We start from the raw sequence: 11,386 nt of genomic DNA, 5'->3' as shown, positions 1-11,386 counted from the left end.
AGCTCATCCCGCAGTTAGCTTGTGAGGGGTGACTTGCTCTAAGTAATATTATTAGTAATGGCTGTGCTATGGATTGTGAGCTTTTTGGAAACTATCCCAAATTATACCCCAGTTCAGCTCTATGGTGGTCTCAGAGAGAGACTGGATATTGGAGAACAACCTTGCAGCAGGAGGCGCAGAGGCGTTGCCCGGCGTCGATGGGTGGGGCGGGGCTCCGCAGACTCACGTCACTCCAATTGTCCAATCAGAGGTGCACTCGCCACCGCGTTCGCCTCTAGGGCGGCCGCCCGCGGAAATTCGAAATGGCGGACGGGGTTCGGGTGGGTCGAGTTATGGAGCTGGAGGCCATGGCGCCAGGGAACGCTGATTGGGCAGCCGAGGAGGAGCGGGCGCCTCTGGAGAAAGGTGAGCACTTGTTTTAGCGGGCAGGCCGCTGGGGCTCAGGCCTTCCGGATTTGGTTGGCCAGGGTGGCGGGACGACCGCGCCAGGCCAGACGTTAAAGTCGCAAGATATCCGGCGCGACCCAGGTTTCCACCTTCTATTTATTGCCTCGGCTTCGCCTAGTGTGCCTGTACTACCTAGACGCCTCCGAGGGAACTTTGTGCTTATCTGTTGAAGACTTCAAATGAGTGTCAAAGGTGATTAAGGACCACACTTCCCTTTTTCAAAAAGGAAGCAGGCTTGGCCTAGGTAACAGTGTTCCGAACACCGAGGGCACATAGCTTACTTAGGCCAGAGTCCAGGAATAGAACGCAGTTCAAATTCTCAGTTCTTTCTTATCTCTTCATGGAGATTCCATCATCGATGTCATCATTTTGTGGTGCACCACTGAGCCACATCCCGAGATCCCCGTTGATTTTTAATTTTTTTTTGCCTCACTGTGTAGCTCAGGCTGGTCTTGAATTCACTGTGCAGCCCAAGCTGGCCTCAAACTCACCGAGATCCTCCTGCCTCAGCCTCCCCAGTGCTGAGATTACTGGTGTGCACCACTATACCCGGCAATATACTGTTTTTTTTTTTTTTTTTTAAACAAATGTACTGTGTAATGGGTGCTGTTGGAAATGATTAAAAAACGATTTAAGTCTTTTAATTGAAGTAGGTATACTATTTTTATTTTCCCTTTATAGAGAAGGAAACAGTCAAAGACAGAGTGTCACAGTTATTCTAAGACTTTTTTTTTGCCTTCTTTTTTTTTTTTTTTTTTTTTTGTCTTGCTGTGTAGTTAATGCTGCCTCAGTTCCCAATCCTCCTGGCTCAGGCCTCTGAGTGCTGAGATCACAAGTGTGTGCCATCACACGCAGGGGCCCCCCACGTTTGCCGACCTTTAAGGTATACTTTGGTCATCTGCAGGGTTAAGTAATTCTGATGGCCTGAATACAGGCAAAGAAGTGGAAGGAAAATGTAAAGGGCCTGGGGAGAGAAAGACTGCTGTGAACGACAATCTCAAATACCTTCCCTGAAACCACTTTGGAAACTACTCTACCAGTCTAAATGCTACCCTTGCCATCCTTATTAGTAGTCATCGTGTCTATTAAATACATCTTTTTTACACAGAATTAGAGTCCTGGCCAAGTCATGCCTTACGAAACGTAACTTCATACAACTCAAACCTAAGGTGATTTGCATTTTTTGTTTTTCTTCCCTTTAAATGACATCGCTGAAATTAGTGAGGAGGAACTTACTAGGTTTAATGATAAACTTTATGCAATGTTAATAATGTTTCATTCATAAAAGTCTTAGATGTATCCTTTGAGGGAAAACTTGGATAGTTTCTAAAAAATAATCGTTTTCTGTTTTTCCCTCCAAACCTCACAGAACAAGAACAAAAACCTAACTGGTGAAAATCTTAAGCTCTTACTGTTTGAAGTTGAAAGTGGCTCTGGAGGTATTTTTAAGTTGTGAATTTTTTGACACGGGGTCTTGATTTACAGTTCAGCCTGACCTTCAATTCTCTATATAGCCCAGGCTGTCCTTAGACTCTTGGAAGATCCTCCTGCCTCTACCTCCCAACTGCTGGAATTATAGGCATGCACCACCATGCTCAGTTATGTTGCTGTGTTTTGAGTCAGACAGGCCTTGAACCCACTATGTTAGTTTTTGTTTTTTAATTTCTGGTACTGGGAATCTAACTCAAGTCCTTGGGCTTGCCAGGCAGGTGCTTATGCCACTGAGCTATATACCTGGCCCTGGCCTTGAACTTACTATGTAGCCCAGGCTGGCTTCAAACTCACCGCAATCCTTCTGTCTCAGGCTTCTGAGTACTGTGGCTATAGGTGCTTCGCCTGTATTATTTAAGTTTTGAAAACTAGTTTCTTCTGACAATAGTAGAGCATTATATGCAAATCCTTGTGTGTGGTTTATTTGGAATTTGTAAGTAAGGAAAATAGAAGCAGTCTGTAGATACTGGAAATATGGAATGTTTTTGTTTTTCCTTTAGGTATGTTCCAAGTTGAAGATTCATGCAGTGATTGTAGCTGTCATGATAAGCCAGACAATAGCTTACAGAATTTTGTGCCAGAAGGAAAATCTCCTATCCCAGAAATTTTCCAAACAAGTCAACTTTTGTTCTATGAACGATTCAGAGCCTATCAAGATTACATTTTATGTAAGTAGGTTCTTTTTTTGGGGGGGGGGTTCTTTTATCATTCTATTTTATAGGTAGATTGTCTTAGTTCCTCAGATTGCTGCTTGTTGCTTTCGAGAAAGTGCATTTAAGGAGGTTTATTAACTTCTCTGTTTTACATAGTCTCAACTATGCAACTGTGTTTATTTGCAGCTGATTGCAAGGCCTCAGAAGTCAGAGAATTCATAGCTGAATTCTTGGAGAAGGTCCTTGAACCATCTGGATGGCAGGCAGTCTGGCACACTAATGTATTTGAGGTGTTGGTTGAGGTAAATTTGATTCTTTTATTAAGATGTTTGTATCTAGCTATAATTCAGATTATTATAGCTAAAGTACTTACGTTTAAAGTTTATGAGCTGATTGAATGAAAATGGCATGTTTTTCTCCTCTAATTGCCCCAGTGTATGAAATGTTTTGAAAAATATAAAGGCAGCTGGGGAAGAGCTGTGAAAAAATTAAGATGGTTTAAGTTTCAGCATCTTTTAAAAAGGGAGATGGATTATAATAAACCTATGATGTGAAGGAAGTATTTGAGATCATTTAAAACATAAGGAGGCCTAAACTGGTTTCAGTGGTAGATGACTAATCCCAGCTCTCTGGGAGGCTGAGGCATGAGGATTGCAAATTTGGGCAACTTAGTGAATTTAGTGACACTGTCTCAAAAAGGGTTGGAAATGTAGGTCAATGTGAAAACCCTAGGTTCATTTCTCACACACACACAAAAGAAGGCATAATTGTGGAGTAAAGGGATTTTAAATGTTTTACCCATTAAGTAGCTCTTTTAACCAAGCAGGCATTTAAAAACTAGTCCATTTTTTATCTAATGAACCTATAGGTATGTGATTAATCTGATATTGTGTCCTATGGCAGAAAGTACAAACAATCTTTATTTTTCAACTGACTTGACCTATTATATTAAATTTGCATTCTTAATTATGGCTGCAGATTTTTCTCATTGTTGTTAATTAGACCACAAAAAGCCTTATTAAACTACAGGTTAAACTGGGGAATGTGAATATAAATTGTTGATGTAGCTCATGAAAAAATTACATGTTGCAGTGCTTATGTGAGGAGTGAAGCAGTGGGTTGCATCTGTTCCTTGTGAATGTTTCAATTTTGATTATGCTGATATCTTTAGCTGATGTTTGGATCTGTTAATTTGGTTATGATTGTTTGGTTCTCCATGATTTCAATTTTCTAAAAGCAATCGAGGTCACTGTTGTGAAAGAGTAGAATGTCATTTCTCTGCTTAAAATCCCTACTAGGTTGCATTTACCAAGGGCTAGTGCTGGTTTTGGCTTCTCATTGTGCTAGAGAACAGGTAAAATCTGAGATCTTTAAATCTAAAAAGTCTTTTTTTTACAGTCTTTAAATCTAAAAAAAATTTTAACGTAACACAAGTAATTATTAATAAAAAATATAAAAACAATCTCTTCTATGAAAAAATAAGTTTTATAACAAAGTAATTAGATCCATAATATATTATATATCATGATCTTTCCTTTTCATGTTCTTTATGTCTTGTTTTCCCTGCCTCTCTCCCTCTTCATCTGTTGCTCTACCTGTCCATTCCTTTCCAGATTCCCTTTGGTTCTAGTAAGAAGCACTGCCTTTCTACTTTTTCAGCTGTCAAAGTTTATGTCTGTCACAGTAACTTTTACACCATTGGTCTTCAATGGCTGGTTCTTCTTTATCTCAGCTTACAGGTGAATTCCCCTGGCCATCCCAGCAAACATATCACGACACTTACTAGTTATTCTCTATTACATACTCACCATCATTTTAATTTCTGCCTCATTACAATATAAGTACCATTGGAGTAAGAGCCGGCCCTGTCTTATTTATCCTTTATGCTATGGAAAAAGATTTCCTGTCTTCATTTTATGCTTAAGAAAAATTAGGGTATCAGTAATGTTTTATTTGATTTCTGTGTTAAAGTCGAATTGCATTATTTTAAATTTCAGGTTACAGATGTCGACTTTTCAGCCTTGAAGGCGGTGGTGAAGCTTGCTGAGCCCTATGCCTGTGAATCTGAAGTGAACACTTTTACCTTGGAATGTATGAAAGAGCTCCTCGAACTAAAGGAATACCAGTTACCTCTACAAGAGTTGTGGGTTGTGTTTGATGACTCTGGAGTGTTTGACCAGACAGCACTTGCAATTGAGCATGTCAGGTAGAAAGAGAAGGTTCCTATCTATAAAATAACTCTGTGATCAGAAACTTTGGCTTGAATTGTGGTCTTTTAGACTCAGATTTAAAACTCAAGAAGTAAACTGTCATTGTAGAAAAAAAGAGGAGGAAAAAAACAAAGATAAGAGCTCAACAGAACAGGTTTGTTTCAGAACAAACCTAAGAAGGGCTACCTTGGTACTTAGACTGGACCAGTAAACTCTTATAGGGGCTATGAGGTCTTTTATAGGGTCATGAACATACAGGGAAGCTGGGTTGAGGAGGAGAGTTTAGTGGAAAACAGTTATGACTACCTGCCAGAGATGAAGCTTGAGAAAATACTTGAAGTGGTGGTTGCCTGTCAAAAGCAGGGCTGAGGAATGATGGTAGTTATGAGGTACAGCTGTGTTTAGTAGGCCTTATTAACCCATGATTCTACATTTTTAGCAGGGGTAAAAGCTTAGGAGGATGGAAGAGTCTCTGGTCAGACTCCTTCAGTCATTATAATCTTCTAAAATATTTATAGATTAGGAGAATCTGTTTTTTTTTTTTTTCTCTTTTCTTAGTGGTGGGGCTTGAACCTAATTGAACCCAGGGTGTTGCATGTGGTAGGCTAATCCTTGACCACTAAGCTTCATCCTCCACTCTTAGGAGACACTCTTTTGAGACAGAGTCTCAAAGTTCAATAAGTGGCCTTCAACTCACTTTGTGGCTGAGGCTGGCCTTGAATTCCCAGTGATCCTCCTACCTCGGGCTCTCGAGTGCTGGGATTATAGGTGTGCTCCATTACACCTGAATAGGAGACTCTTAAATTTAAAATATTTTGAAATGTTTTAAATTTGGAAAATTTTAAAATGCTTTAAAGACTCACTTTGTAATCAGTTAAACTTGCTGAAAAGTTGAAAAAAGTACAAAAATTCTTATTCATTTGTTTTCTAATAACTCAGAAACTGCCTTTAGTAGTGTATATACTAGTATTTATTAAGTGGTATATCTGACTATAAGAAAACAGAAAGAAGAAAAGTAAATAAAGTTGTATACCATAATACATGCAGTGATAAGACTAAGACACTTTTTTTTATTTAAGGATATATGCTTTCAGAAAAGGTATTTTCTTGGGCTACTTCTTTGATCCTTAAAGAATGCGTTCACATGTCCTTTTTGGAATAGTTTTCATTTGAAAAGTGTACCCCTTGACCTTTAAGTGAGAGAAAGACCATGATACCTGAATTATTATGTAAGTTTTAAAAAATAGTTTGGCTAAATCTTTTATACAATAATTTTTGGTGGGTAGCTTTTTTGGATATTAGGTGAATATATTTATTAAAGGAAGTTTACTCTTAGCTACTGTAAAGAATAGACATATTTCTTTATAGGAACTACAAGATTATATAATGTAATGGTCATGTTAATAAAGTTGCTTGGTGTTTAATAGTTTAAAAATATTGTTCACTTTTTGTACACCTCTTCTTTTCATGCTCACACTTGAGAATGCTGAAGTTATCTAGGGATAAGAATACTTCACAAGAGGTATAAAGATTCTGATTTATTGGCTAGGATAGGGAATCAATTTTTGAAAGCATTCCAGGGGCCCTAATGTAGAGCAAAGATTGAGACCTGCTTTATATTACGTCCTTAGATGATCTCAGTCATGGTTGTAATATTATCAATTTGCCGACACCTTCCAGATTTTTTGTGTTTTTAGTTCTAACCTTTTTCTGGAGCCTTGGGGTTCTACATTCACCTGCATACAGGTCATCACCCACTTGGTCAGTAGTCATCTCAACTGGAACATTGTGAAATTAGGACTAATTTTGAACTCCAAAGTTTTCTGTCACAGTCTTTTTTGTCTTGTTTTGGGATGGTTGCTAGGATTGTTTTGATTTACTCTTTGGCCCTGACCCTTCCAAAACTACAGTATTTTAATTCATTGATTGAATTTGAATGACATTAACCTTTCTTTTACTGTGTTGTCCAGGCTGGTTTTAAACTTCTGGGTTTGAGTCTCCTGCTTCTGCTTCCCCCATAGCTGGTGTTACAGTTGCTGCATCATTTATTCCTGATGTGACACTGTTCTTTCTCAGGTTTTTCTACCAGTACATTTGGAGGAGTTGGGATGAAGAGGAAGACGATGAATATGATTATTTTGTCAGATGTGTTGAACCTCGATTGAGACTGTAAGTGTTTCTTGTACATGTTGGAAAAGTCGTTTCCATGGATTTATTTTACTCCTGCACACAAGCAGCAGACTTGTGGACGTAGACTCTAAGGACCCACAGACAGTAACAGACTGTTAGACAAATAGTACAGTCCCTGGATAAGCATTAAATGAAACTTATACAAAGGCAAAGACATCTGCTTTTGAATTTTAAAGCAGAGGTCAAGAATATCAGTTAGATATACTGGGGTATGCCTATAGTCCAGCTGGAAGGCTGAGGCCGGGAGGTTGCCCTGAGTGCAAGGCCAGCCTGGGTTAAGTCAGCCTGAATTACAGAGCTAGACCCCGTCTCCAAAAAAACTCAAAAAAACAAAAATCCAAGGTAATAGGTTATTGTTTGTAAATCTGAATAAAATTCAGTTGAACCAGTGTGCTAAGAGCCCTTTATTAAATTCAAAGACATGAAAAACAGTGGAAGTTTTTTTTTTTTAGAATTTCCTGTTTTAATTGTTATAGAAGTTTCCTTCTTTTTAATGTTTTTTAGGAAGAGAGTTGTTAAAGTTATGTAGTCTTACTCTAAATTTCTATAGTAAATCACATTGACAAACCTAACAAGATATCTTAGGATATCTTGCATTACTTGACAAATAGATGAAAAGACTGAATAGTTAATACTGGTAGTGAATAAAAATTTCCAGAATGCTGAAACATACTTGTTATGGTTGGTGTCTGGATATTCCCCCAAAGCCTCATGTGGTGGTGGTGATGGGGCTTTTCTAGAGTTTGTGATTGGTTCACTGTCTAGGTTTGATAATGCTTGCTGTTAAACAATGATTGGTTTTGATTTAAGTGAATTATGAATATTATGTGTATCTAAAAAAAGTCTTATCTTGGAGAAAAATTATATTCTGATTTGATAGCCTTGCATGTGCTAGTAAGATGTGATTTACATACATAACTTATTTAGTGCTGGCAGGTGGGAAATATGAAAGGAATTGTTTTCTGTTTTGGGGAAGAAACTGGTACTGAAAAGGTCCCTGGGCTAAGATAGGAATAGGGTTACCAACAGGAGGCTGAGATAGGAATAGGGCTACCAACAGGGGGCTAAGGTAGGGATAGGGCTATCAACAGGGGGCTGAGATAGGAATAGGGTTACCAACAGGCAAGGTTTAAAAAGAATCAAACCATCATGACTTGATTTATGTTATGTGGTAAATTTTTCTCCTTTGTAATTCAAAGCTCACATTTCAAACTTGAAAGTCTGAGACAGATGTTGTTGGTTCATTGTTTTCAGACTATGAAGTATGCATATAATGAGAAGAAATAAGTTGATTAGCATTGGCATTAGAAATGCTAAAATGCTGAGTTAGGTGAGTGTGGTGACACACATCTGTAATGCCACCACTGGGAGGCTGAGACAGGAGGATTGCAAGTTTGAACTTCCACTGGGCAACTTAGCCAGATACTGCCTCGAACTAGGACCAGAGATGTACAGTGTGAATGCCGTGAGTTTGATCCCTGGGGAAAGAGGGGAGCTAATAAACTTACTTGAGTCCTGATCTCCACAATTTAATAGATCTGGTCAGTCAGACATTTGTTCTCTTAAGTTCTTATTTGCAAAATGAATTTCCAGAATAGCTTTACTTATTTTTTAACATGTCTTTTTGGATCCTCTTTTTTAAAAATATTTTTATTCTGATTTTTTAAAAAAGTATGAATTAACCAAAGTAGACAAAATCCTTACTTTTCAAGCATTGCCCAGCAGTCAGCAGACATCTTCCTCTCCACTGAACCCTGCCCTTTTGGCCTTGCTAACTTACCTAGCCTCAAATTTTCTATTTTGCCTCAACTGCCAAGTATCTGAATTTTGCCTCAGGGCTATTGTTTCTGGCATTAGTATACTTTTTTTTTTGTCTTTTTGCTTTTTATCGGTACTGGGGATCTAACTCATGACTGCCTGCTTGCAAGGCAGGCGCTTATGCCGCTGAGCTAAATCCCCAGCCCCCCCGTTAGTATATTTTCAATTGAGAAATAAAGCAATTATTTGAAAACTTTGTGTTATGACAATATTATCTTTTATTTTTTTTAAATTTTTTTCTGTTTTCATTTTTATTAGCTTGAGTCTACATTCATAAATTATTTATTATACTTTAAAATACTCTTTTAAGTTTTAAGTGCCAGTAAAGTTCAATACAAGATTTTTTTTAATCACTCTTTAGTAGTGACAACTTTACTTTTTTTCCTTTGACAGTAAAGGCTTATGTGTTTTTGAACTTCTCTAATAATCTTCCTGAAGGAATGAATGTTCAGTAAATTTTTGCACCATGTGCTTTAGATGCAAGGAAGGACTAAAGAATCATTTATAAATTTTGGTCCTACAAATATGATAATCTTAAATATCATTGTGAAACAATTTTACTTCCTTACCCAAATCCCAAATTGCCCACTACTTACTGTTTTTAATGTAATACATGAGAATAAAACAGTTAAATAAATAATCACAAATTATGCAACATGAACTGACAGTGTTCTAAAATACAAATGTTTGCATTTATGGAAAAACACAACTTCCAACGAGGATATTAGTGACTAAGTGGTGATTCAAACTTCTGATAGTTTCCACTTATACTAGAGTGCTGTTCAGAATGAGTTTGCATGTTCTTGAGTTAGATGGTATAAAATGAGTTAGGTGTGCTATAAAATACTTAATGGGATTTGAGGATTAAATAGGTTGTTTGAATGATTAGGAAAATACCTGAAAAGTAAAGGGTTTCAGTTTGTTTTTAAACTTTCAGGCATTATGACATTCTTGAAGACCGAGTTCCTTCAGGACTTATTGTTGACTACCGCAATTTATTGACTCAGTGTGAAGAAAGTTACAGGAAATTTTTAAACCTAAGGAGCAGTTTGTCAACTTGTAATTCGGGTTCTGAGCAGGAAAATATCTCCATGGTGGAAGGATTAAAATTGTATTCAGAGATTGAACAGTTGAAACAAAAGCTAAAACTCATTGAGAATCCTTTGTTGAGGTATGTGGGACTTTGTTATTCTTAAATTAGCATCTTTTCTTACCAGCTCTCTTAGAACTAATAGGTCTTTTTGCTTTCTTTAAGGTATGTTTTTGGTTATCAGAAGAACTCTAATATCCAAGCAAAAGGTATCCGTCCGAATGGCCAGAGGATCACCCATGTAGTCTCTCCTACCATGATGTCTGGTTTACTGCGATCTCTGCTCAGGGACAAGCTTTGTGAGGAACCTTTTAAAGAAGATGTCGAAATTCAGGTAGAAGGAAAATTTCTTGGTCCAGGTAGTTTCTTTTGATTCATTCCAGGTTTTTGTAAATTCTACAGAATGTTTCCAGGAGCTTTCTAAAGCTGGTTTTCTGAACAATGGGTAGCAGTGAGAGCATTATCCTTTCATCAGCAATAGTAACTTAGCAACCATGTATTGGGCTTACTATACTGTTCAGGAAGATAGACTTAATTAGGCAATTTTGGCTCTATTTTTTAAGAAAATCATGAAGGTACTTGGAGAAATATGCAAGATGCTTTTAGATGATGTATATTTGCAATATGTTGTTCTTTTCTAGTTCCATAGTGATCCATTGTCTGCTGTAAATGCCTGCTATGAAGGCGACACTGTTATTGTTTGTCCTGGCCATTATATGGTACATGGCACATTCTCCATTGCTGACTCCATTGAGTTGGAAGGTGAGTATGAAAGAGCACATGATCAATTTTCATGCATGCTACAATAATGATTGACCTTATGGAAGCTCCACTTCCACATGGAAAAATGTGATTTCAACCAGGTATGGTAGCACATGCCTGTAATCCCAGCACTCAGGAGGCCAAGGCAGGAGGATTGTTGCAAGTTTGAGGCCAAGCCTGGGTGATACAGTGAGTTCAAGACCAGTCTGAACTGTGTATAAAGAATCTGTCTCTAAAAAACAAACAAAACAATAAAACAGTGATTTCAGCCCATTTGGTTCTACGTGCATTGCTTATGAAATATTAAGGGTATTTAAGCTTATAGGGATCAATCCAATGTTTGAACAACTTGAATCTCTGGTCTTTGTGACAGTATATATTTTGGAAAAATGTTTTCAGGCATATGTTTAAAAAAATGAATTATTAAAATTATACTCTTAGGGTCTGGGGATTTAGCTCAGCAGCACAAGTGCCTTCCTTGCAAGTGTGTGGTCGTGAGTTCGATCCCTGGTACCGATAAAAACGAAAAAGACAAAAAAAAAAAAATTATACTATTAGGCTGGGCATGGTAGTACATGCCTGTAATCCCAATACTTGGAAGGCCAAGGAAAGAGGATCGTTGCAAGTTTAAGGCTACAAAGTGAGCTAAAGGCCAGCCTGAACTGCATAGTGAGATTTTGTCTCAAAAAGACCAAAAAAAAAAAAAAAAGTTACACCATTAGAAT

At 37.7% G+C, this 11,386-nt stretch overlaps 1 protein-coding gene across 2 annotated transcripts in view; it reads left to right on the top strand.

Annotated features, from left to right (window-relative positions):
• The first annotated feature begins 250 nt into the window (after nt 1-250).
• Shcbp1 (SHC binding and spindle associated 1) overlaps nt 251-11,386 on the top strand; it is a 34,205-nt gene continuing 23,069 nt past the window's right edge. Inside the window, exons 1-8 of one of the 2 annotated variants that reach the window (XM_013151877.3) lie at nt 251-405; nt 2,439-2,606; nt 2,778-2,893; nt 4,589-4,797; nt 6,878-6,970; nt 9,747-9,980; nt 10,065-10,233; nt 10,541-10,661. In XM_013151877.3, coding sequence (XP_013007331.2) covers nt 303-405; nt 2,439-2,606; nt 2,778-2,893; nt 4,589-4,797; nt 6,878-6,970; nt 9,747-9,980; nt 10,065-10,233; nt 10,541-10,661 — 1,213 coding nt within the window. In that variant the 5' untranslated portion in view covers nt 251-302. Of the gene's footprint in view, nt 406-1,746; nt 1,887-2,438; nt 2,607-2,777; nt 2,894-4,588; nt 4,798-6,877; nt 6,971-9,746; nt 9,981-10,064; nt 10,234-10,540; nt 10,662-11,386 lie in introns of those variants that run through there. The other variant, XM_063249292.1, reaches the window with a different exon arrangement.

This window comes from Cavia porcellus, unplaced genomic scaffold, assembly GCF_034190915.1.
Source record: "Cavia porcellus strain 051 isolate PalLab524CR breed Dunkin Hartley unplaced genomic scaffold, mCavPor4.1 scaffold_5, whole genome shotgun sequence".
NCBI lineage: Eukaryota > Metazoa > Chordata > Mammalia > Rodentia > Caviidae > Cavia > Cavia porcellus.
Note: the sequence above shows the minus strand (reverse complement) of the source record. Positions and strands in the feature narration are given on the sequence as shown.